This window comes from Chenopodium album, chromosome 8 (genome assembly GCF_948465745.1).
Source record: "Chenopodium album chromosome 8, dcCheAlbu1.1, whole genome shotgun sequence".
Taxonomy (NCBI): Eukaryota; Viridiplantae; Streptophyta; class Magnoliopsida; order Caryophyllales; family Amaranthaceae; genus Chenopodium; species Chenopodium album.
In genome coordinates this window covers 75,415,604-75,443,546 of record NC_137841.1, presented here as the reverse complement: position 1 = coordinate 75,443,546, position 27,943 = coordinate 75,415,604, and the positions used below count along the sequence as shown (strand labels likewise).

Genomic DNA, 27,943 nt, shown 5'->3' with positions numbered 1-27,943 from the left:
CACATTATTTTCGGATGATTTAAGTAAAGTAGAAAGTAATGTCAACGGCTAAGTCACTCCTCCTAGTCTTGTTCTTCATCATCATCGTCTTCTTCCTTCAAATGCTAAATCGCCTTCTTCGCGCCTTTTTGAAAAGAGAAACCCTAATCTCAACCAAAAACTTCATTCTCTCAATCAAAACTAAATTCTCTCTTCTCCTTCCTCCTTCAATCATGGCTTCATCTCAAAAATCCCCTGAATTACCGCTTTCAGACCCACCAAAATTTGACCCATCACAACCATCAAATCCAATTTCATACCCAATCAAAACCCTCCAAGAGCTCGAATCAAGATCATATTTTGATTCATTTCACTACCCTTTTAATAAATCTACAACCCCTTTGAATGGGGATTTGAATTTGCCCCAAAAACCTAGGCTTTTGGTTTGCCATGATATGGCTGGTGGGTACTTGGATGATGATAAGTGGGTTCAAGGTGGGACTAATTCTGATGCTTATGCTATTTGGCATTGGTACTTGATGGATGTTTTTGTTTATTTTTCTCATAATTTGGTTACACTTCCTCCTCCTTCTTGGGTTAATGCTGCTCACAAGCATGGAGTTAAGGTACTTTTTTTGATCGAGTAACTAGATTAGTACTTAAGCAATAGATGGTTTTTGTAAAATCGTACTTCGTGTTCTAATTTAGTAATTTGTTGTGGTTATGTTCTATATATTAGGTGTTGGGGACCTTCTTGACAGAATGGGATGAGGGTAGGATCATAAGTGATCAACTGCTATCAAGTATCGAGTATGCTCGAATGTGTGCTGAACGATTGGCCGAGCTTGCTATTGCTCTTGGATTTGATGGATGGCTGGTAAATTATCCTCTTTTTTATTATAGTATTTTTTCATATTTTGCCTGATTTTTGTGTATTGCAATTTTTTTTTGGCAATTGGCAAATGTAAATTGGCATTAGTAGATGATTGGATGGTTAGTTATATTGTAGCTTGGATGTTTGCACAACAAATGACAGTGAACTATCGGACAGGATACCCTCTGAACATATTTTCTCTTCTGTCTCTATTTTTTCTTGGGAGTGTCTTCTTATCTACCTTGCTTAGGATACTCGTGTGTTTGTGGGGTTTACATTGTTATTGCTGGGGAAGGAGGGTAGTCTCATTGATTCTGGTAAATCCGAGAGACGTTATTGCAGCTAAAGACAGTCAAGAAAGGATTTTGTCAAGGGGAAATCGTTTTTGGATTTCTAGTTGACAATTGACCTGTTTCTTCTTATGGCTGGTCTTTCATGTGAGGTTTTGACTGATACTAAAGATGGAAGAGCTTTGCTTGATGTTGAAATGACTTCTCAGTTCTCACTATGACATACCATGTATTTTTACTCTGCGTAACTCTTGATGCTATAAATGTTAGGCAACTTGATACTTAAAAAGAATTGTGACCATTGTATCACCCTTTTGTTTCAGATATCTTTTAATGTCACTTCTTAAATTTGTACATAATTGACTTTATTTTATGGGGATCAAAACTGACAGCTGATATTAGTCTTGCTCTTGGTCTCCTTTAAAAAATAGTTGACACGCCTCAAAGTCTATCTTATAAAATTTCTTATTAGTATAAAAGTTACGAACCCCAAGTTTAAGTGAACAGCTACAGCTTTGTCTTCATCTTGTGAGTTTGGTATATTGTATTCTATTGGTAGTTCTCAGAGAATATTATAGATAGTTTTAATTTACGGTTCTAGGCTTCTACAAAGATTGGATCAGACAACTGATTGATTTATTGAGAATACACCATACTTCTAACTAGATCTTTGACAAAGCCATAGAAGGAACATGATTATATTCTTTTCTTGGTTCCAAGAGATAAAGCAAATATGCTACTGGGATTTTTGTGACTTTTTAATATTTGTAAGCTTCTTAATTTTTTTCTTTTCGTTTTTTAATTAAAATGCTTTTATTTCTTTTTTATTTTAAATGTTAATTTAAGCTACTTGCAGATCAATATGGAGGTCAAAATAAATCCTTCTGAGGTAGCAAATTTGAAGGCATTTGTCAGCCATCTGACAGATTTGATGCATATGTCAAAACCTGGATCTTTGGTGATATGGTATGTACTGAAGATCTCCCTGTCTTCTTTCTGTGTGTGTGAACAGCTCTTGATGTTTTGTTGCTACCTGCAGGTACGATAGTGTTACTGTTCATGGTGACCTTGCTTGGCAAGATCAGCTGAATGACAAGAACAAAGCCTTTTTTGATCTGTGTGATGGCATTTTTATAAACTACACATGGAAGGTTGGTGTTTTATTTTTCCTTTTCTGCTACAGGGGTGATTATTAAGTGTTTTAATTTAACTATTTGGTTACATCACAGAAAGACTTCCCGAAGCTCTCTGCTAATATTGCTGGTGATAGAAAGTTTGATGTTTATATGGGAATAGATGTATTTGGAAGGAACACTTTTGGTGGAGGGGAGTGGACTGTAAGTATCTCCTTTGCTTTCTTTTTTCATGTCTCTATTTCTTGTTAAGTAAAGTTACCACATTTAAAACAGGGAATTTGATGATATACAAGTGTTATAAATTTGACAATAGATAAAATTTGCTATGGAATTTACCCAGCATTGATATTTCTGATTGATTGTAATTACAATCATCTATCATCATAAAAGATTTAACCTAAAGTATCTGTTGTCAATACTCAATAGACTTAGCAGCTAATGCACTATGAACTCCTTAAAAAATTCAAAGGACTCTGGTTCATGATTCTTTCTTTGTATGTAGTTACCTAAGGAAAATATCACCACTGCTTGGTATTATTATTGTAATTGTTTCTGCTATCTTTACCTTACAGAAGTAATTAGCCATGCAGTCTTATTATTCTAAACTTTACCACCGTATTAAGTTTGCACCACCAAAAGATATCTTGGCCTCCAAGGATATATCTGCTGATATATTATTCTTCCATCAATACAACCTCTTGGATACAACAAAATAATACTTAAAGGGATTAAACTCATGACTACAAGAGTAAGCCTTGCGCCCTTGCCATTTGCCACTTCCTTGTGGAGCCAAGGAATGTAAAGCCTATTATTTGTTTAATACCTAGACTCCTCTTACTCCACTTTATAGCTTTTTCTCACACTTCACATAGAAAGATCTTTTAATGATTCTGTTGAGCACAATGAAGATAATGCATATTAGTGGTATAAGGGGTGAATGAGCGATTACTCATAAAGGGATTTATAAGCTATTTAGTTGTATTGCAGATATCTGTGACATTTTTTGCTCATTAATCTTTGACAGGTAAGCAAATGCTAAGAAACCTCTAATTTAGAAATTACTTGTTCCAAAATTGTAGACAAACCTTGCTCTAGATGTCATAAGGAAGGATGATGTATCAGCTGCAATATTTGCACCTGGATGGGTCTATGAGAAAAAGCTACCTCCAGATTTTCAGACTGCTCAAAACCGGTAGCTAACTGATCTTATTTTGAGTACTTTGACACGCTATTTAGCTATTAATTACATACATCCATTTGACATCCCTAATACATCAACATGATATGAGTCAAATTCTATTGAACTGTTAAACCTTGATATTCATAGAAGATTAACATGGACAAAAATAGTGGGATAAAGGAAGTACCATATCGAGCTTGTTCAACAGTTTGTTGTCAATGCTTTTCAGCTTCCTTTTTTTTCATAGAAATATATGAGATGCAACATTGGTTATAATCCTGACAATTTGATAGGTATAGATGGTGAGCAGTGTAGGTATCAGTGACAGTTCAATCAAGAAAAAAAATTATAAGACCAAAGATTGCATTATATTGTTCCTGGCTTGCTTGTTATGTAATTTTGGTTAATCTTGTTTGGTGTTAGATGGTGAACTTTGGATATTAGCGGCAGTTCAATCAAATGTTTGAATTTGAAGTGCCAGACTCTGAAATATAATAAAAAATCATGCTTGTCAATAATTCTTATGGTAAAACTACATCATCTGTTGATTCTTGCCTTCTTGGTTGTGCTCCATTGTTGGTTCTTACATGCATATGGTAGACCTGCTGCTTCTTATAATTTATCATGTGCTTGTTCAGTTACGAAAATTAATGCTCTTTCTCGTTTGGGGAGAGGCAAAGCAACTACCAGATTATCATGAGCTTGATTGACACTTATATCTTTGTTCTAATTGTCTTTGAATTTAGTTGCAGATTTGCTGCCTTGTTGGTTCACATTGACGAAATTTATTGTTTTGTTTTGGCAGTTGGTGGGATCTTATTGAAAAATCTTGGGAAGTGAGGCAGAGTTATCCAACGACAATCCCATTTTTCTCAGATTTTGATCAGGTAGTGATATGATCCTGTTGCTTTAATTATTCATTTTCTCTCTTAGTTGTCGCAGTTTCTCAGAACAAAGGACACTCATGATTCACATTAATGAGCATAGACTTAAAGGACCCTTTTCTTGTGTTGTGTGAATTGTGTCTTATGTTGCATCTCAGGATTTTGCTTTGTCATGTGAAAGTAAGGGGAATGTTATTCTTAGCGCTTTCTGTTGTTGCATCATCCCAACGACCCCAAACTATCAAATTTCAGAATGTGATATAATATCACTTGAATCCTCAAAGTTGTGTCCTTCCCGTCTGCATGCATAGCATCATGAAATTCCATGCATGATGCATCAATATTTTTAAATTGTTTTTCCAGACATCCTACTATAGAATATGTGACTATCATCTTTGGATGGAGTATAAATGCATATATATGGCGTAGATGTAAATGAAATGATAGCAATAGCAATAGTAAACGGTTAAACTATTAATTTCATTTCTCTCCATGGAAATCTTAATTTCCTAAGAGTCACATAGATTTTGCTCTTTCTTTTCTTATTTGTTCTGTTAAGATTATTTAAGCTGAACTTAGGCTTTTTTTTATTCTATGAATTTTAACTGAAATACATTCCTCAAAAAAGACATATGTTACTTAAATCCTTGAGTTCTAGGTTGGTATACTCTAAAGGCACCTTGGGGGCATGTTTACTGTAGAATTTTGATTTATAATTAGCGTATGCAAGATCAGTATTGAATCCATTATGTTTATTTGTGATATGCTATTAGTGACCAAAGAAGCAATGTGAGGATTTTTTGTTCTTTTTTCGTTTTCAGGTTCACATCATCACTTATGACATGGCAACATTTTGTAATATAATGCTCTAGATATGAAATCATTTAATTATTGATTAACGTTGTTAGATCTTTTTTTCTTTCCTCTAGGGCCGTGGTCACCATTTTTCTCTTGATGGGAGGGAACTTTCAAATGCTGATTGGTGCAACTTATCATGCCAAAGCTTTCAGGTATGGACATACTGCATGTTGCCTTGTTCAAATCATCAGGCTTTTGTTTTTGGTTGAGTTGTGTTTAATCTCTCTGAACTTGATTCATTTGCTTGATACTTTTAGTTTAAGAAGTAATACAGATATTCATTAAAAACTTACACATTGTTTTATGCTGCTTACTTCTAAGCACTGTAGCATGCTTCTTCATGTACTAAGTTCATTCATGTATGCAGCCTTTGCTGGAATTTTCTGGAGACCCTGGACCAGATGCTACTCAAGTTTTTGTAAAGTAAGAGATTCCACTGCACCTTTTTGTTCAAAGGTTCTGTTTGTATATCTTGTGCTAGTGTATGTATTTACGCACACACACAACCTATCTAAAGCTGTCAAAAATTGACTCGAACCGAGATACTGACTCAAACCCGATTATTAACTAAACCATTCGAACCCGAAAAAATGGTGACCCAAACCCGACCTGACTCGACCTGAAACCAACCCTAGACCCGAGTTTACCCGAGTATGTGAGACCCGAACCCGAACATGAACTCACCTGGAGATAACCCGACCCGAATGTAACACGGAAATTATTGACCTGAACCGAACCCGACTTGAACCGAAATTGACCCAAACCCGTTTTAACCCGTCAAAACCCGAATTTAACCCAACTTGGTACTAACCTCACCTGAATTCAACCCGACCCGAATTTAACCCAACTTGTTACAAACCCGACCCGAAATCAACCCGACTTGTTATTAACCTGACCCAAATTCAACACGACTTGTTATTGACCCGACCTGAATTTTACCAGACCTATTACTAACCCGACTCGAAATCAACACGACTTGTTATTCACCCGATCTAAATTCAACCCAAATTGTTCTTGACCCGATTTCAAATCACCTTAAATGCAATTTAGATCACCTTATTATTGTTGATCAAAGCATTTTGTTTAGGGAGACCAAGTCGGTCTAGGCCAGCAAAAGAAAGGAGAATCATCCTTAAATTTAAGAGTTAAATATAGTATATAGTTGTTGTATGGTCAAAGCTCAAAGGAGATAATTATCTTCCTAAATTAAAGACTATAGTTCCCTAGTATATTGCCATATATATTATGGTAAAAAAAAATAATTAGCTTGATAAAAATGATAGTAATTATCTAGCAAATTATTGACTTTAACATAACCCGACTCGAATCCGAGAATGACCTGACTTGGAAATGACCCAACTTGATTATAACCCGCAAATTATTGACTTAAACCGAAGCCGACTCAAACCCGAGAATGACCCGACCTGATTCTAACCCGCAAATTATTGACTTGAATCGAACCCGACTTAAACTTGAGAATGACCCGACCTGATTCTAACCCGCAAATTATTGACTTTAAATGAACCCTAATCGTACCCGAGAATTACCCTTACCTGTTTTTATCCGTGAAAACCCGAATTAAACTCGACCTATTGCTAACTCGACCCGAATGTAACCCGACCTATTATTAACCCGGCCTAAACCCGATAAGAAGTATGACCCGACGTGACCCGACTCAAGCATGACCCAACTCGCATAGATTTGGAATTAATCCGAATTGACCCGACCCGAGTTGACCCAACCCACTATTACCGACCCAAACCAGACCCGTTTACCTAAATTGTCAGCTCTACCGGAAACCTCCAAAATTTCTCAAAAAGCGTGGGTATTAGCCTTCAATTTTGTAATTTTTTGACTTTTTTTCACCCAAAAATAAAAATTGCCGAAATGTTTACCATATTCCCTAATTCCCTCACGGAGTCCAATTGGCTGGGTGGAACAATCCAATTTGCCTTTAAACGACCAATTTACCGGTTTACAACTTGCACCGATTTCATTAACTCAAGCCTACCACGAACATTTGTGATAACATATAATGATCATATATGGTTCCAAATGACCCCGAGATATATCCCCTTGAATTCGAAGATTTTTCGACATCGGGCCCTAAAACCTCCAAAATTTCGCAAAATGTGTGGATATTAAACTTAAATTTTGGAATTTTTTGACTTTTTTTTATCCCGTAAATAAAAATCGCCGTAATTGTTACAATGGTCCCTAATACCATCGGTGCAACCATCCAGTTTGCCTTTAAACAACCGATTTACCGGTAAACAACTTGCACCGATTTCATTAATTCAAGCCTACCACGAACATTTATGACAACAAATAATGATCATGCATGGTTCCAAATGACATTATATGACCTCGAAATGTACTCCCTTAAATTTTAAGATTTTTCGACACTGGCCTCGAAACCTCCAAAATTTCTCAAAAAACATTGATATTAGACTTTAATTTCGGAATTTTTTAACTTTTATTGGCCCGGAAGTAATAATTGCCGAAATGTACCTTGGGTGAAACCATCCAATTTGCCTTTAAACGGCCAATTTACCGGTTTACAACTTGCACCGATTTCATTAACTCAAGCCTACCACGAACATTTATGACAACATATAATGATTATATATGATTCCAAACGGCATTATATGACCCCGAGATATATCCCTTAAATTTTCGAGGCTTTTCGACACCGGGCTCATAATCTCCAAAATTTCTTAAAAAGCGTGAATATTAGCCTTTAATTTTTGAATTTTTTGACTTTTTATCCCCCGAAAATAAATTTTTTTGAAATATTTACCATGATCCCTAATACCCTCCGGGAGTCCATTTGGGTGGGTGGAATCATCCAATTTGCCTTTAAACGATCAATTTACCGGTTTACAAGTTTTACTGATTTCATCAAATCAAGCCTATCACAACTTTTATTTCAATAAATAATGATCATATATGGTTCTAAATGTTATTATATGACCCCGAGATCTATTCCCTAAAATTTCAAGACTTTTAGACATCGGGCCCCGAAGACTCCAATATTTCTCAAAAGGCGTGGAGCCGTGGACATTAGCCTTCAATTTTTTAATTTTTTTACTTTTTTCGCACGGAAATAAAAATTGCCGAAATATTTATCATGTTCCCTAATATTCTCCGGGAGTCCAATTGGCTGGATGGAACCATCCAATTTGCCTTTATGGCCAATTTACCGGTTTACAACTTGCACCGATTTCATTAACTCAAGTCTACCACAAACATTTATGACAACATATAATGATTATATATGATTCCAAACGACATTATATGACCCCGAGATGTAATCCTAAAATTTCAAGGCTTTTCGACACTGGGCCTTAAAATCTCCAAAATTTTTCAACAAGCATGGATCTTTGCCTTTAATTTGGGAATTTTTTGAGTTTTTTTTCGCCCGAAAATAAAAATTGCCAAAATGTTTACCATGGTCCCTAATACCCTCTGTGGTCTACTTCGCTGGGTGTAACTGTTGAAACCCATTGTAACCCACTTATGAGTGTCCCACATTGGAGAAAGAGGAGAGATGGTTTCACTTTATAAGGTAGAGGAGTACCTCCTACTATTGCCAATTGGTTTTAGTATGGAAGCTCCAAAGCCTAGTTTGTGGACCAAACGCTCCTCCTCCTTGTTCGGGTTGCTCAGGCCCATTTCATATTGTTTCAAAAATTTAACAGGAACCATCCAATTTGCTATTTAACGGTCAATTTACTAGTTTACAACTTGCACCGATTTCATTAACTCATGCCTACCAGGATCATTAATGACAATATATAATGATCGTATATGGTTCCAAACGGCATTATAAGATCCAGAGATGTATCCTCTAAAATCTTAAGGCTTTTCGACACCGGGCCCCGAAACCTCCAAATTTACTCGAATAACGTGGATATTAGCCTTTTGTTCTGAAATTTTTTGACTTATTTTCGTCCGGAAATAAAAATTTTCGAAATGTTTTCATGGTCTCTAATGCCTTCATTAACTCAAGCCTACCACGAACATTTATGACAACATATAATGATTATATATGGTTCCAAACGTCATTATATGACCCCATGATATATCCCCTAGAATTTCAAGATTTTTCGACACCAGCCCTCGGAACCTCCAAAATTTCGCAAAATGTGTGGATATTAGACTTGAATTTTGGAAATTTTTGTCTTTTTTTCATAGGAAATAAAAATTGCCGTAATTTTTACTATGGTCCCTAATATCCTTCGGGAGTCCACCTACATGGTTCCAAATGACATTATATAACCCCGAAATGTATTCCCTAAAATTTCAAAACTTTTCGACACCGGGCCACAAAACCTCCAAAATTTCTGAAAAAGCGTCGTTATTAGACTTCAATTTTGGAATTTTTTTTACTTCCTCCGTTCTTTTATTATTGCACCACTTGCCTTTTTAGGAAGTTTCATAAATATTGCACTATTTCCTCTTTAGGAAAAAAATTATTTGTGTTCACACTACAAATACCCAACATACCCTTGCTTTTTCACACTTTTTAATTTATCAATATGTCACATGGACAATTTTGTATTTTTACCTTTCTCTATTACTTTTTCCACTACCAAAATATTTGTACTCAAACCCTTATGGTGCAATAATAAAAAAACGGAGGAAGTAACTTTTTTTAGCCCGGAAGTAAAAATTGCCGAAATGTTTACCATGAATACTAATATCCTTCGGGAGTCCAATTGGGTGGGTGGAACCATCTAATTTACCCTTAAACAGACAATTTACCGATTTACAACTTGCACCGATTTCATTAACTCAAACCTACCACGAACATTTATGACAACATATAATGGTCATATATGGTTCCAAACAGCATTATATGACCCCGAGATGTATTCCATAAAATCTCAAGACTTTTCGACACCGTGCCCCGAAACCACCAAAATTTCTAAACAAGCGTGGATATGAGCCTTTAATTTTGGAATTTTTTTGACTTTTTATCGCCCGAAAATAAAAATAGCTGAAATGTTTACCATGATCCCTCTTACCCTCCGGGAGTTCAATTGGGTGGGTAGAACCATCCAATTTTCCTTTAAACGGCCAATTTATCGGTTTACAATTTGGACCGATTTCATTAACTCAAGCCTATCACGAACATTTATGACAATAAATAATGATCATATATGGTTCCAAACGACATTATATGATCCCGAGATGTATTCCCTAGAAGTTCAAGACTTTTAGACACCAAGGCTCAAAGACTCCAAAATTTCTCAAAAAGCGTAGACATTAGCCTTTAATTTTTGAATTTTTTTGACTTTTTTTCACCCGGAAATTAAATTTGGCAAAATATTTACCATGGTCCCTAATATCCTCTGGGAGTCCAATTGGGTAGGTGGAACCATCCAATTTGCCTTTAAACGGCTTGTTTACCGGTTTACAACTTGAACCGATTTCATTAGCTCAAGCCTACCACGTACATTTATGACAACATATAATGATCATATATGGTTTCAAAAGGCATTATATGACCCCGAGATCTATCCCCTAAAATCTTAAGGTTTTTCGACACCGGGCCCCGAAACCTACAAAATTACTCAAAGTGGATATTAGCCTTCAATTTTAGAACTTTTTAACTTATTTTCTCCCGGAAATAAAAATTTCCGAAATGTTTACATTGGTCCTTAATACCCTCCTGGAGTCCAATTGGGTGGGTGGAACCATCCAATTTGCCTTTAAAAGGCCAATTTACCGGTTTACAACTTGCACCGATTTCATTAACTAAAGCCTACCACGAACATTTATGAAAACATATAATGATTATATATGATTCCAAACGACATTATATGACCCCAAGATGTATCCCTTAAATTTTCGAGGCTTTTCGAATCCGGGCCTCGAAATCTTTAAAAATTCTTAAAAAGCGTGGATATTAGTCTTTAATTTTGGAATTTTTTGACTGCTTTTCACCCGGAAATAAATTTTTCCGAAATGTTTACCATGGTCTCTAATACCCTCCTAGCGTCCAATTGGGTGGGTGGAACTATCCAGTTTGTCTTTAAATGGCCAATTTACCGGTTTACAATTTGGACCGATTTCATTAACTCAAGCCTACCACTAACATTTATGACAACAGATATTGATCATAGTTGGTTCCAAAAGGCATTATTTGACCTCGAGATATATCCCCTAGAACATCAAGATATTTCGATACCGGCCCATAAACCTCCAAAATTTCGCAAAATGTGTGAATATTAGACTTAAATTTTCGAATTTTTTGACTTTTTTTTGCCCGTAAATAAAAATTGTCGTAGTGTTTACAATGGTCCCTAATACCCTCCGGGAGTCCACGTGTCGGGTGAAACCATCCAATTTGCCTTTAAACAGCCGATTTAGCGGTTTACAACTTGCGTCGATTTCATTAACTCAAGCCTACCAGAACATTTATGATAACAAATAGTGATCATATATGGTTCCAAATGACATTATATGACCCTTAAATGTATTCCCTAAAATTTCAAGAATTTTCGATACCAGGCTCGTAACCTTCAAAATTTCTCAATAAGCGTTGATATTAAACTTCAATTTTGTAATTTTTTTTAACCTTTTTTAGTCGGAAATAAAAATTTTCGAAATGTTTACCATGGTCTTTTATACCCTCCTAGCGTCCAATTGGGTAGGTGGAACCATCCAATTTACCTTTAAATGGCCAATTTACCCGTTTACAACTTGCGCTGATTTCATTAACACAAGCCTACCACGAACATTTATGACAACATATAATGATCATATATGGTTCCAAACGTTATTGTATGACCTCGAGATATATCCCCTAAAATTTTAAGATTTTTCAACACCGAAACCACCAAAATTTCGCAAAATGTGTGGATCTTAGACTTAAAGTTTGGAATTTTCTGACTTTTTTTCCTAGGAAATAAAAATTACCGTAATTTTACTGTGGTCCCTAATACCGTTTGAAAGTCCACCTGGTCGGTTGGAACCATTCAATTTGCCTTTAAATAGCGATTTACCGGTATACAACTTGCACCGATTTCATTAACTCAAACCTACCACGAACATTTATTACCACAAATAATGATCATACATAATTCAAAATGACATTATATGACCCTGAAATGTATTCCCTACAATTTCAAGACCTTCAACACCGAGCCCCGAAACCTCCAAAATTTCTGAAAAAGCGTTGATATTAGACTTCAATTTTGGAATTTTTTTTTTTTAACTTTTTTTAGCCCGGAAATAACAATTGCCGAAATGTTTACCATGGTCATTAATACCCTCCGGTAGTTCAATTGAGTGGTGGAACCATCCAATTTGTCTTTAAACGACCAATTTACCGATTTAATTAACTGAAACCTACCACGAAAATTTCTGACAACATATAATGATCATATATGGTTTCAAACGGCATTATATGACCTCGAGATGTATTCCCTAAAATCTCAAGGCTTTTCGACACCGTGCCCCGAAACTTCCAAAATTTCTAAAAAAGGCGTGGATATAAGCCTTTAATTTTGGAATTTTTTGACTTTTTATCGTCCGAAAATAAAAATTGCCGAATTGTTTACCATGGTCCCTAATACCCTTCGGGAGTCTAATTGGATGGGTAGAACCATCCAATTTGCCTTTAAACGGCCAATTTATCGGTTTACAACTTGGATTGATTTCATTAACTCAAGCCTATCACGAACATTTATGACAATAAATAATGATCATATATGGTTCCAAACAACATTATATAATCCCGAGATGTATTCCCTAGAAGTTCAAAACTTTTAGACATCGGGCCTCGAAGACTCTAAAATTTCTCAAAAAGCGTAGACATTAGCCTTCAATTTTTGAATTTACTTTTTTCACCCGGAAATAAAAATTGGCGAAATGTTTACCATGGTCCTAATACCCTCCGAGAGTCCAATTGGGTAGGTGGAACCATACAATTTTTCTTTAAACGACCTGTTTATCGGTTTACATCTTTAGCTGATTTCATTAAATCAAGCCTACCACGAACATTTATGGCAACATATAAAGATCATATATGGTTTCAAACGGCATTATATGACCCCGAGATGTATCCCCTAAAATCTTAAGGTTTTTCGACACTGGGCCCCGAAACCTACAAAATACCTCAAAAAACGTGGATATTAGCCTTCAATTTTAGAATTTTTTAACTTATTTTCGCCCAGAAAAAAAATACGAAATGTTTACAATGGTCCCTAATACCCTCTGGGCGTCCAATTGGGTTGGTGGAACCATCCAATTTGCCTTTAAACGGCCAATTTACTGGTTTACAACTTGCACCGATTTCATTAACTCAACTCTACCACAAACATTTATGACAACATATAATGATAATATATGGTTTCAAATGGCATTATATGATCTCGAGGTGTATCCCCTAAAATCTTAAGGTTTTTCGACATCCTTGAAACCTCCAAAATTACTCAAAAAGCGTGAATATTAGTCTTCAATTTTGGAATTTTAGACTTATTTTCGCTCGGAAATAAAAATTTCCGAAATGTTTACAATGGTTCCTAATACCCTCCGGGAGTCCAATTGGGTGGGTGGAATTATCCTATTTGCCTTTAAACGGCCAATTTACCGGTTTACAACTTGCACCGATTTCATTAACTCAAGCCTACTACAAACATTTATGACAACAATGAATGATTATATATGATTCCAAACGGCATTATATGACCCCGAGATGTATCCCTTAAATTTTCGAGACTTTTCGACACCGAGTCTCGAAATCTCCAAAATTTCTCAAAAAGCGTGGATATTAGCCTTTAATTTTGGAATTTTTTGACGGTTTTTCGTCAGAAATAAAAAATTTCGAAATGTTTACCAAGATCCCTAATACCCTCCGGGAGTCCAATTGGGTTGGTGGAGCCATCCAATTTGTCTTTAAACGACCAATTTACTGGTAACTTCTTGCACCGATTTCATTTACTCTAGCATATCACGAACATTTATGACAACAAATAATGATTACATATGGTTCCAAACGACATTATATGACACCAAGATAAAAATTGTTGGATATTAGCCTTCAATTTTTGAATTTTTTGACTTTTTTTCGCCCGAAATAAAAATCGTCGAAATGTTTATTATGTTCCCTGATATCCTCCGGGGTGGGTGGAACCATCCAATTTGCCTTTAAATGGCCAATTTACCGGTTTACAACTTGCCGAACCCAACCCAAACCCGACCCGCATAGGTTATGGAATTAATCCGAATTGACCCGACTCTTACCGACCCAAACTCGCATAGGTTATGGAATTAATCCGAATTGACCCGACTCTTACCGACCCACTCTTACCGACCCAAACTCAAACCGTTTACCCGAATTGACAGCTCTAACCTGTCCTCAACAAATCCTACTTTTTATGGGGGTATGCCCTTATTTATTAACAGCTGTAAAATATTTTGAAGTTGTGTTGTCATCATTGATTATTATCTACAATATTGATCAATTGTGCTTACTATTCAATTATGCTAATTACACTGTTGGTTGAGAGGATATGTTCCTTGAAAACAATTCAAATCAAGCTTCCTCAAAATTTATGTGATTAGTAATTGAGTTATACTACCTCTGATACATATTATGTGCAACTTTTGAATATTTTATATCTCACAAATAATACCCAAAAATTGCACATAATATGTAACGGAGGTAGTATATCGAAGAGATCAGTTAGAGAGGGAGTGGCATAAAAATATTGAGTGAATTTTACTTTGGATTTTGTTTAGGCTCGGGGTTGTACACCCTCTTTAATTTTTGGGGATAAGGTTGGAATAGCCCTTTTTGCAGTTGTGTGGGTAATGCCACATGAATTTGCCCTTCCTTACTGCCTCACTTCCAGTGTTACAAGGTTCGCGGTACGTAGCCACGAATCGCGAACTGAGTCGCGCTTATCGGAACGCGGAACAAACGCGACTTGGGTCGCTGGGGTTCGCGATCTAGATCGCTGAAGGAGGCGACTTTGGTAGCAGCTAAGCGGTTATTCTTCTTGTGCAACGTTCAATGGTTTCTTCCCGATATTTCCAATGCATTTTCTCTCTCTTCTGATTTTATTTCTTCGGAGTAGTTTTTTCTCTCTCTTCTCTCCTCTCTCCTCTCTTCTGTTTTACACAGTAGTACATAGGGTGGCGGCTAGGGTTCTGTTCCAAATGGGCTTAAGTCTTTGGGCTTTTTATTATACAAATATATATTATGTACTCTATTTTCTTAAGCAATTCACTAGCCCACATAAATTCAAGCAAGGAATGATACAACTACGTTTTATATTATTTTCCAAATCAAAATCTTATTAATAAAAATCACCCATATATTTTATTAATTTATTTCGTACCCAATCGTACCGGATTCATCATGGGTAGCGTACCGCGTATCCGTTTCCGTACCACGTTTCGTATCGAACCACGTACCTTGTAACATTGCTCACTTCACTTGTTAAAGTTATTAGATTGGTGGTTTAATAGTAGGGCACATGCTGAAGAAATCCTTTTTTATAGACTTCGATCAATTAAGAATTAAGATTGTAGGATAATCAGATTTCATCAATGGTTTATTTAGTTTAAAAAATAAAATAAAAAAAAATAATAAAAAATAAAAAAAAAATCTTCGCTTGTAATGGTAAGGTTTGTAGAGAGTGCTTCTCACCCTTTCTAAATCCTGCCTCTGTATGATCTTCTCTTGCAGTGGTTGTGATTGCTATTAGCTTATTACTTTGTTATTTTAAGTTCTAATGAAGTGATACACTTAATTTTCAGCCTTGAGGAGGAATCTTATAATGGAGGTGGGAATGTCACGTTTAAAAGCATTCTTGGAAGCATTCCTTATTTCACAAAAAGGCTATTTCAAGCAAAACTTCTCCTAGGGGATCCAGCTGTGGGCTTCACATTTTCTGTAAGCCATCTTCAAATATTCAGCTCTGTTAGATTTTCCCGGTTACACTAGTGTTTCACTTTTAACATTTTGTTTCTCAATGATGGTTGTGCATGCCATTTCCCCGCACTCAAAAGAGTCATACTAAAATTTCTGTTTTCCTGCAATAAATTCAGGTTGAGACTTAAACATGATGTAATGCAGTTCAATATAATTAGCATCTGGGTCTACTCTAGTTACAATCATTCAATTATAATCTGACAAGTAAAGATGAATTTGGTGGATAATTTTTTGCTTGGTTCTTATGAAACATTTTGAGTTTAAATGACGTTCTTCTGGCGATGATACTACTAAAAATGCCCAGCTCTAAATAGTCTAAAGAAAATCCTCGAAAACATTTGTCTTATGAGCTATTTTCATTTGTCCAAGAAGCATGTGCTTAAGAAGATATATTGGTGCTCATGTGTAACAATCCATAAAATGAGGGTTAGACCCCAAAATCATGAAGTACTTGGATCATACTATATCATCATTTACTCTGCGGCTCTGCCTTTGATTTTCAGCTCTCTCTATTTTTGATAGAGTGTCACTGTAATGTGCCTTGTCATTACTATTGCAAGCTCATGAACTGACCTTCCTATCTGGATTTTGTGAAGTAGGTCTGTCTCTCACTGAAATAAAGTTGATATTTGTGCTACATGGAGGAGTATTTGATTAGCACTGTAGCTAATATCTTTGTCATTGCTTCCTTTTGAAAATTAAATAGTGTTCTTGTCAATCATGATATGAAACACGAAATATTTTGTCCATTCTGGACATTTTTATTGGCTGGTACAGCACTAGAAATGATTAACTGATGAATCATACAATACTCAAATTTCAATTGGTTTGCAGGTGAAGTCGTATGGGGACTCACTGGTGGGCATTTCTCTGGAATTTATTTCCAGTGAGGGCGAGATTATATCAGTGCTCCTTGCATCACATGGGGATGCTTTACTTACCATGAACCAGTTCTCTAGCAAATTTAGCAAAGTAATTATGCCTCATCGAATTACCAAATCAGAGTCCTCTGATGGGTGGGTCGTACAAGAGAATGCCATGCCAGGGTATACACTAACAGAAATTCGGGCAGTCTGCTACAAATTAAGACCTAAAATCAACGAGGGAGAGACATCTGAGTATTATGCAGTCCTTGGTCATCTCTTAATTCAATATTCTGGTCATAATGTACAATTCCCACTCTCTTCTTCATGGATCGTTGAGGGTCAAGATGTATCATGGAAAGCTGGCTTGGATGAATCCAAGTCTGTTTCCCTTACCATTGTATGGAGATCTAAGGTTGGAGTTGGTCTTAATGAAATTCAGAAATACAACATTTATGTCGAGAAAACATCAGAAGAAGATGCAAATCTGGATGTAAATCTTCAAGATGTACAGGAATTTCTTGGAGTAGCATTTGTGGAATCCTTTTATGTTTCTGAGTTGCTAGTTCCTTCTGGTATTTCTGCTCTCAAATTTGTCATCCAAGTTTGTGGTGTTGATGGGACTTGTCAACCACTCAATGATTCTCCATACTTTCAATTGAATATTTAAGGTTAGCTACCATTGATTGACTATCTTCTCCTTTTATTTTATTTTAATTTTTTTTATGTATATTTTAATAATTGGATATTTAGATGTTATAATGGCTTTCTTTACTAATTTATGATTACAATAAGGTTTTGTGACTGGATATTTATGGATTAGTTCCATATGTGACAAAAAATAAAATGATTGTGATGATGTCCTTTATGCAACGTGCAGTTTAAATTATCTTGTGATCAAATTTGGCAACTAATCTTGGGGCATTGGCTCACCCTTACACGTTACAAATCTTCCCAAACATTATAAGAAAGTATCATTTCTTTATATATCTTTACAATATAACCAGTCACCTACACCCGTAGGCCTAAGCCCAATTGGTGTCACTGAAAAATAAAGGTGAGGAGTTGCACACAAGTTTTTCACTTTGATTGGTTAGATTTGTCTTTTCTCAATAGAATTTTAGGGGATGTCTTTATCCTTAAACAAAACTTTGTTACGTCAAATTTATTAAATTTCAAGTTAAGATATAAAATTAATTCCAGTGACGTGAAGGATATTATATGAATTTTGCAAAAGATTATTATCTTTTGAGATCTCCATCTCCCTTTCACCTTGTAGAATATAAATTACTGTACTGCTGAACCATTAGAGAAATCTTTGATGGGTCATTGTGATTACTAATTTCCTATCTTGTGATGCAAAAAAAAGATTTGAGATGATGTCTCTTGGATTTTGTGTGTGTGACCTTTTGACCTTTTCTTCTTCCAAATTTATCTGCTTGTCTTTTCTCTAATAGAAAATATTTATAAATTCTAACTCACTTGAGATATGTAAAAAAATTTCACGTTCTATTTTTTAAAAGATTATGAGTGTGGTAGTTGCCTTTAGGACAGGGGTACTCTTATTTCCACTTTTGAACCATCTTTATATTTTCCCTGGTGTGTCTTTCACTTAAAATAGTAATTTGAAGATTTTCATTCTTTAGGGCTTGTTCTCATTTACTGAACTGAACATTTTATGAGAGAAGGAAATTAGGATCTGAACTGAATTGAAAATAAGCCGAAGAGAACAGGCCCTTAGTGACCGATTAATTTTGTTAATTGTGAAGTTATAATATTTACCCTATTTCCTACCGAAAAAAATTGTTTTGTCATCTTTTTTAAATGAAAAGGTATTTTAGTTGATTAAGGTGTTAAAAAAAAAATGATCTGTTATTTATATATATGTGGATACTGGATACATGATACTTCATTTTGATCCAAAAAGATCAAAATTTTCTTATATTGTCCAAGTTTAAGCTGGGATATATACCTGAGCTCATTACTTGTATCCAATCTGAGTAATAATTTGCCATTATAAAGCTAAAGTAAAAGTCTCCTATACAGTCCCTAATAAACACATTTCTCGTTAAAAAGATTAATATATGGCTTTAAATGTATGATATAAAGTGTGCTTGAATGTTCTTATCAAATACTTATACAAGTTTTAAAATAAAATATAGTGTGCTTGAATAGGTGTATCAATAATTCTGAAATTGAGTAGAAAGTGTTTTACTAAACAGGATATACAATGAAAAGTGCTTGGAAGATTGTTGACAACTCTGTTTAAGCTTCATTTGCAAATGTGAATTACCTGTTCTTGATGACGATGATGAAAAAGCAATAAAAGCCAGTCACAAGTGGAAGAAAAGGTTTAAATCATTGTTGGTAGTAGCTACTAGCTTCATCCTTTTCTCTGGAGACCCCACCAACATTTCATGAGTGATGTGGCCTTCTACAATTGGTTATTGTGGAACCCTTTTTTAAGACAGGTTATTTGATAAGTTGGTAGTAAATTGTCAAACTCTAAACTTATAATAATCCCTTTCATTTGAAAGCATTTGTTTGTTTAGGATAATACACTTGAAACACCGAACTGTAAGTTATTGTATAAAAAATTACTCTTTTTTTGGGGGGGTATATAACTCTCAAGTGACTATATTTTAACTGATGATCAGAGTAAGAACTGTGGGTGCAGTGGACTGAGAATTCGGAATTGATGGAGAACTACTTTCATGTGTGGAAAATGTTAAAACCAGTACTTGGGAAAGATTTAGGAGTGGAAAGGAATTAAAAAGAAGAAAGGAAAGATGCAGCAAAAGGAAAGGGTTAAAACCAAAACATGGGAAAATAAAGGATTTCAGAAACCAAACAACCTTTTTTTCCTGGGTATCAGTTGTCCTCGAGCCCTCAAATGAGAAACAACCATCCTTCCTATCCTTGTCTCCAGAAAGAAGCTGCATTGGAGGTTGATAGATAAATCCAAAGGAGAATGCCTTTTTGTCTTTTTATTTTGACTTTCCATCCATGTTCTCTTTGTGAGCACTATTTTTGTTATTCCTCTTCAATTTGACTAATTTGCTACCTTTTCCTGCTCTACCATTTATTTTCTTTCACCCAAATGTGTCACATTCCAAGGGAAGCAGATTGTTATCTCCTCTTTCATTCAGATGTCAAGAAAGACAATAGAAATATGCAGATGCTTGTGACTTTAACATGTTCCCATGGTTCACCAAAACAACTGCCGCCACCACCACCAACAGCTTCTGTAGCTTTGTAGAGATGTAGACTATTGTGAAAGTTGATTCTAAGCGAAAGAGTTTGATCAAATGATTTACCAAAATAATTGAAACAAAGTTTTTCATTAGCTATTTTGCTAAAAGTAATTATACGTCTATTGTTAACGTAGATAGAATCATTGTACTGTGTTTTGAATTTTTTAAATGGACTGATTTTAAAATTTGCTGATGAAAATGTTGTCTTAAAACAAATAGACCGTATGAATTTAATTGTAGTTTTCACTTCTTTTTTTGTTTTGTACTCGGTATGCTCAGACTTGTTATGAGTGACCTATATTTTTTTCCCTTAGATGTTTTTCTTTGTATGTTTCTTCTTTTTTAACCTATAGACAATGCAGTCATGCAACTCATAGGAAAGATTCTTGGGGACTAGAAAACCTTCAATAGAATGTTTTTTTAAGAATGTACAACTTTAGTTATTAGGGTTTTCCCATTTTCCTCAACTTCCAAATTATTTGAGTAATAGGTTTACATAGAGTAAATCAAATTTCCTATATCATATTCCCTCGATACTGCTATACTTATCCAAATATCAGCAATTCTTATGCCAAAATGTTTTTGAACTTTTACTTATATAATAAAATTTCTAGGAGAAAATTTCAAATAAGAATCCATAATATCTGGTGGTGACTTCATTCTAAGGGAAGTGTTATAGGTATCATATTGAGGACTTCATGGAACAGGTCATGACAAAATTCTATGCTTTGGTCTTCACAAACTTTTCTGTGCTAAGACTATTCTAAATGCTTAAATTATAAGTTCTTGTGACTGAATAGGACAAATACGGAAAACACATTAATTACTGACCATTAATCTGTTTTCTAGTCTCGGATTCTATGTGTATTAATTACAGTGAAGATTAGCATGGCTCCTTTTAGTCCTATAAAAGGATGACACGCACAAATCGAGAAACGGTCTTTTTTTTTCTATTTAGTGTCTGCCAAAGATATATATATATATATATATATATATATATATATATATATATATATATATATATATAGTGAGAGGAGCTATAGAAACAAAAGGGGGTGTGATTGAGATGGGAATTTAGAAAAGTTTGGAAGTTTGACTTGGGAAAATGCTTCCCTTAATAAACAATTGTTAGGAAGAATCTTTGAGTCAGCTATTGTCCCTGTTGCCTCTGCATTTAATTATTATTTTTTCTATAGAAAATCATTACTTTTGATGAGACATGTAATTGTAAGGAGAGATGGATTTGAAGAAACATGGTATTACATTATAATATATGGTGAGGATAATATAATAAATGTAAAAATCTTTGTCTTATTTAGTATACTTGGTCCATGAACTCAGCACTAACACTTGCCTCCCACGTGAAATTTTTGATGGACACTCACTATCAAATTCTAGCTTCTCCTTCCACAGTTAAGAATTCTGCTTGTAATATCATATGATTATAGTATATTTATAGAATTTTTGTTACAGTGATTTCTGCTTCTTGTGTTTTGGACTTTTTATTTAGATATGTACTTGGAATTCTTAGCACATGAATGATGCTTTGTGAGACTTTTTCAATCCGAATTTGAAGCTGACTTACATTAACAAGTTATTAATTTTGTTAGAAGGGGTGGCCATGAATTATGTCTGTAATTTGTTGCAGAATGTCCAAATAAAGCATATTTGCTTACAAACATGCATATATATCACTCCATTGAATTCATTACCACTCGGCTCCACCGCTCTGGTGCTTAAGGACTTCAAATCTTGAGGTGGTAATGAAAATTTTGTGATATGTAAAAGATGATGTATGTTTCTTAGGATATTTACATGGAATAATTGATGTTAATTGGTAGAAAATATGTTTCATTTTCCCTAATACCCTATACAAAAAGTTCATTGAGGATATATAAATCTCTTTTAACTGCTAGTTAGTATAAAGAGTTTATTTTTAGTTGATTAGTTTGATGTTTTCTTGTTAAGTACCCTGCACAGGCCAATGTGTGATGCGCATGTTAATGGCGGACTGCTAGTAGGCACTTGGGTTCAATCTAGGAACAGGGTATGGCTCAAGGTTTGATCAATCCTTACCACAAAATTTAGTAAAATTATGAAAAGACTCGTAAGAATTTCCTCCAAAAAGTTTGTTCACATATCACATTAATGACAGGTTCCGACATTGAATATTAAATTTACTCAATTTAGACTGTTTGAGGATGACTGTTGTCAGTTTACACTCTTTCCATATTGCAGCCATCATTTTTTATTCCTATTATCACATGCAAGTTTGTTTGCTCTTTTAGATTTTGATTAACTTCTCATGAATTTTTTAAGAATATTGTTCTTTTAAAGTGATATTTTGTCCCCTTTATTTTTGTGTTCTGAACTAATATTGAACTGTATAGTTCAAAATGCTGAACAAAAGAACTCAGAATATTGCTGATATTTTTATTTTTGAAGAAATCAAACTGCAAAAAGTTTTGAAGTAAAAAGTTGATGCTAATAATTATAGACAGCCTAGTTTAGTGCATTTGAGTTTAAAGGTGGGAATTAATGTTGTAAGGAGCATTAATTTTCCTAGCTAACTAGACTATTAGCATAATTTTGCTAAACATAGTTTAATTAATTTATGTTCTTCTCCATGTATCTCGTGTTAGAGTTGACTCCTTTCAACTTGGCCTTGTTTTCAAACTTTTACTATACTTCACCTTTTCATTCCTTTTTTTTTTTTTTTTTTGGGCGTACAACCTTTTGTCTTTTAGACAATTTCTATTGTTTATTTTATTTGCAAGAGCAAGAAAAAGGCATTAAATTTGAAAACCCTAAAAGATTTTTTTTTTTTTTTTTTTTTTTTTTTTTTTTTTTTTTTTTTTTTTTTTTACGGGGTTTTACTAGGGTAAGCTATAGGACCCTCCTTGGTTCAATCCTTCTGGAGTGATTTCTTTTCATGGAGAAAATAATGCTAATAATAAAGAATAAGGATATCAAAAATAGAATTGTGTAGAAAAAGGGCAAAAACATGGATGCCATATATTATAATAATGTCATAGTTATGAAACCATGTCATGTCCAAAGAAAGACTCCCTTTTAAGAGAGTCTTGAATTACATGGTGATCACTTGAGGACGGAAAATTGATGTACTGGTGTTGGGAAAGATTGTTGTGGAAGAGGAATGACTTGTCGTCTGCCTCGTAGTTGTTCTGATGTACTGGGGTTGTTATGTTGTTTGATTCTGGCTGCATTTGGATGCATAGTATCTCTGCCTGAGCTACTGCTAGTTGCATTTGCAGCTGCGAAACCTGGTTTTGCAGGAACGATATGGCACCCACACATCCGTACACTGGATCCCTCATCCTTGCATTTGCTTCATATACTAGACTGCTCACTGCATCTGCTCTTTGGTGCATTGGAAGCTCCTGTATCCATAAGAATCCAAGTATATGGAGTTAGAACCAGCACCTCAGTAAATATCCTTCAGTTTGGTAGGATTTAGGAAGGTTCAATGTATGCAGTCTACCCCTAACTAGTTTGGGAGGGTAGAGACTAGAGAGACTATTTCTGAATACAGAAATGTATGTACATGAAGTTTGCATAAGTTACATAAAGTTAGCAACTTCCTTATAAAAATCCTGATGTCAGCAGGATTTAGGAAAGTCTGATGTATGCAATCTTAATCTACAGATATATAAATTTCACTTTTATAAGAAAAGAAGTGCTAATGAAGTAAAAACATTTGTCTAATTTTGTAGAAGTGCATAAAAGTTTTGTGATGTAGTCTGTGTTTGCCCATACTCACCTGTAACATTTTGCTGACATTGCTAGCTCCAAAAACTTTATGAACGATGGCAAACTTGTGGGGGTCGTCGGAAGGAAAGTAAGGAGCAAAAATGCAGTCTTTGGCACATCGACGACGGAGCAACTTGCAAGAAGCACAAGGTGAAGTTCCATTGCCACCCATTTTGTTGAGTTTACTGGAGAAATATATGGAACAAAGGGTAAATAAAGCTAAGAACTGGGAAAGAAAAAAAAAATTATAAAGGCCTATGGTTTGGAAAAAATGAGAAAAAGGGTGTGGCTATTTATAATACCAAGTCTTGTGTGAGCTTTCGTGCACTTAGTTAAAAATTATTTTTTTACAAAAAGTTACATGATTAAAAAAATCATTAGATTTAAAAAATGATTAACCATATTTTATGATATGATGTCTGAAAAGAAGGGAGTGACTATGTCATGGAGGATTTAGAAATGATTTGGCCTTTTGTTGGCATATCAAACAATGGGTAATAAACTGGTATTGGTGTTGGAACCCATTATTAGAATAAAATTTCTCTCATGAGATCATCTTTTGATTTGAACTGTAGAGTTTCTTATTTTCATTCTCTCTCAAGGGATTATGAGGACTTAGGTGGTCTACAAGATGTAAGCGGGATTTGATCTTTGGTCTTACAATTTGAAAGAAAATGAAAGTACTGTTTAATATAGATCTAATGGTATAATTTTTGAGGCAATTTAATTGACACGCTATGTGAAAAATTAGTGGTTTGGATTGTTTGAAAATTGTGTGCTTTGTAACAAAAAATGAAGAGACTATCTTTTTCCAAAATTATATGAACTTAGCTAACAAATGGAATAATACTGTGTAGGAATAATCCTCTAGATTGTCTCCTGGAAAATCAATGCAAAAAAACTGTTCATTCTGGAAGCTGATATAGTCATAGCATTACATCTATATAATTTGATTAAACAACTTAACAACCATATAGCTGATCCATTGTTTCCTGCTGATAATCTATCACATTCACCAGCAAGAGGATAATTAAGCCCTCTAAGTTATGATTTTGTGGCTATTATTGTTTGTATCACTCCCATTATTTTGGCACTTGTGTTGATATTTTGCAGGTAGTTACATATTCCTTTCGTTCAGAATTAGTTGTCACTTATCTCAACACCTTTTATGTCTAGCCAAGTAGAAAAGGCCAATTCAGGGTTCTTAGGGGTGGCTGTGTGACGATTGGACATTAGTAGGACACTTGGACACATGTCCATGTTAAATAAGAGTACTTGAGTCCGATCAACATAGAGTGAGAGAGGTTACGTTGATGTGATTAATTAGGATCTCAATTTGTTTGGTTAGTTAGCTTTCCGTGATTAGTCATGTTCTAGAAAGGCACCAAGACATTTGTGTGGCAGGGTGAGGAAATGTGACAATCGTATATATTCATTTCGGATTGAAGTAGTACCACTAGCATGTATCAAGTTGCTCTGTAAAATTATTATTTCTACTTTTGCAATAATAAAATTACATATGAAAAAGTACATAGTGGTTATAGTTTACTGTACATAGAATAAGAATGTGTACCTGCCGATATTCTAAATCGTAATGTTATTCGCTTATTTAGTTATTTGTAATGTTATTTGGTTTTGAAAAAAAAAAAAAAGGGGTTAATATGACAAATTGACAAGTATAAATACTAGCAGGTGGAGAATGGGGATCTTGGGCTAACCCATCATTGTTGCGCGGACCTCATATTTGAATATGTAATATTAAAACATCAACAATATCACTCTAAACATACTCAATTACTCATAAAAATAATAATTTTTTTTTTTTTTTTTTTTTTTGGTGTTTAGAGAGCCACAAGGGCAGTTGATGAAAATCGATCTCAAGATTTTTTGGAATCGGGAGAGGGGAGCTCTAACCAGTTGAGTTATTCTTCACTCTCATATAAATAATAATTTCTCTGTTCTTTTTTACTTGACCGATTTCTTTTATTACGCTTGTTAATTTAAAATTTTAAAAATCAATAACTTTAATTCTCCACAAGTAAAAATTATAAAAGTTTTATATTATGATAGTGCTTGTTGAAACGAATTCAAAAATATCTCACATGAACATGTTTTTTATTATTCACAAAAGACAGCCAAAGCCTCAAAGGAGGGGTAATGAATATTATAAAAGTCAAAGCGAATCAAGTAAAAAATAAAGGAGGAAGTACTCCGAGTAGTGCACTTATTTAAAAAAGTCAAAGCTGAGTAATAATTAAAAATACTTTCTTCATTTTTATTTTTTTTTTTTTTTTTGGTTCTTTTTACTTATTTCAAATTGTCTTGAAGATAGAAAAATCAAAAGTAGTGGAGGGAGTAAATCCGAGTAGTGCACTTTAAAAATTACATCTATTTTCTTTTACTTAGGTGCAAATGTAAAGGACCTTTTTTTTTTTTTTAAGGAAATGCAATTATGCAAAGGGCAGCTTAAGACTGTTAGCCTGTTAGGTGTTAAAAAAAAAAAAAAAAAAAAAAACGAAAAAAAAACAACCAACTAGTGTATAAACATTAGATTAATCTAGTTGGTCTGTCCAAGTTAATATAAAAAAACAATTTATAGACTAATTGCCCTATTCTTGGTTTACTGTTTTATTTTTAGCCTTATTACCTTTTTTTTTTTCCCTTTCTTTCTTTGCCCTTTGCCGTTGGTATTCCCATTTCTAGATTTGTCCGAAACTTGTTCCTACTTTAGGGCGGCAATATAACTACCCCTCATCCATGGACCACATTTCTTAGATATGTATTCCTTGATAATTTACTTAATTAATTAATTAATTTGTTTTCGTATTGTTAACGTTAATCCGAATTTATTTACCCCTCTCTCTTTAAGTATCAGGTATTGTTATATTCATAGGATGATGATTATTGATATGGTGTGCGTTAATTCATATAGATTACAGTATAAAAAACTCTCTAATCCGTTAATAAAGACCACTTGAAAAATACTTCGTAAGAGAATATAGATTTGACTCTAAGATAAAATAGTTTATTATATCCCTATTGCGAAAGCTTAGATTATTTGAGCACATTTCATCTTCTCTCGTCATTTTTTTTTTGGATCAAGTATTACTCAATTAGAATAATAAAGAGTATTTATGCATTTCAACTAATGTTAATGTTCTCTATCGATAAGGAGTTTAAGAGCTTTGATAATGCATGTGTTTTTAATTTCTAAGTTTTTACTCATAAATTTCTTTTATACTACCTCCGTTATAGGTTATAGGTTATGTGCAACGATTAGACATTTTCCCTCTCTACTTTATGTCAAATCGTTGCACATAATCTGTAACTGAGGTAGTATTTCGTACCAAAGAAAGAAAGAAAGAAAATAGAGAGAAAGATTGAAGACCAAAAATCAAAGTTTGACTGCCGCAAAAGCTCGTGATTGGTTAGCTTAATTGGGCCCACTAATTTCCGTCGTTGAGGATGTTTGTTTAAAGGGTTGAACACTATTAATTACACTAGAGTTTAGAGCTACTAATTAAAATTCAAAACAAGTGTAATTAATCGTAAATTTGATTAATATGGAGGTGGCCCGACGTGAATGTTTTTGTTAAGAACAGACATTCACGTGAATTCCACATTTTTTGCAAAAAAACTCTACCAAAACTCTCCCTCCCCAATACCCCCATTAAGAGGGGTACAATATTCTCACTTGGGAGTGGGACCAACAATTATACTTACTTACTTAATTAATTACACCATTGAATCATGTCATGTATAATGTGATTACTCTTCTTTATGGTTGAGTCGTGTATACCTGAGCTTGACATGAATCACTAGATTGCCAGTCGATTTTAAGATGGTGCATCACGCATGAAACAATATGACATCTTATATGGCTCTATAACATAAATAATTTGA

The 27,943-nt window shown here is 34.4% G+C and overlaps 2 protein-coding genes across 7 annotated transcripts; one reads left to right on the top strand and one right to left on the bottom strand.

Annotated features, from left to right (window-relative positions):
• LOC145642427 (cytosolic endo-beta-N-acetylglucosaminidase 1-like) lies at nucleotides 1-26,165 on the top strand. 6 transcript variants are annotated; one of them, XR_014115679.1, is made up of 14 exons: nucleotides 1-605; nucleotides 719-856; nucleotides 2,000-2,109; nucleotides 2,183-2,294; nucleotides 2,373-2,480; nucleotides 3,359-3,471; nucleotides 4,265-4,346; nucleotides 5,273-5,353; nucleotides 5,569-5,624; nucleotides 15,978-16,113; nucleotides 16,987-17,686; nucleotides 22,238-22,316; nucleotides 24,077-24,190; nucleotides 25,154-25,594. XR_014115679.1 is itself a non-coding variant. In XM_081693608.1 (12 exons), the coding sequence occupies exons 1-11, from the start codon at nucleotides 39-41 to the stop codon at nucleotides 17,683-17,685; spliced, it is 2,202 nt and encodes a 733-aa protein (XP_081549734.1). In that variant the 5' UTR covers nucleotides 1-38; the 3' UTR covers nucleotide 17,686; nucleotides 19,238-19,659. The 6 variants fall into 6 exon arrangements, 2 of the variants coding, with proteins under 2 accessions (XP_081549734.1, XP_081549735.1); XR_014115678.1 differs by having other exon boundaries at nucleotides 22,238-22,328; XR_014115677.1 differs by lacking the exons at nucleotides 22,238-22,316; nucleotides 25,154-25,594 and adding an exon at nucleotides 25,886-26,165.
• On the bottom strand, nucleotides 23,305-24,212 carry LOC145642430 (LOB domain-containing protein 12-like). The gene is made up of 2 exons (XM_081693611.1): nucleotides 24,051-24,212; nucleotides 23,305-23,670 (listed from the first exon to the last, which is right to left on the bottom strand). Exons 1-2 carry the CDS (start codon nucleotides 24,210-24,212, stop codon nucleotides 23,305-23,307), a joined length of 528 nt encoding a protein of 175 aa, XP_081549737.1.
• Nucleotides 26,166-27,943: the final 1,778 nt, after the last annotated feature.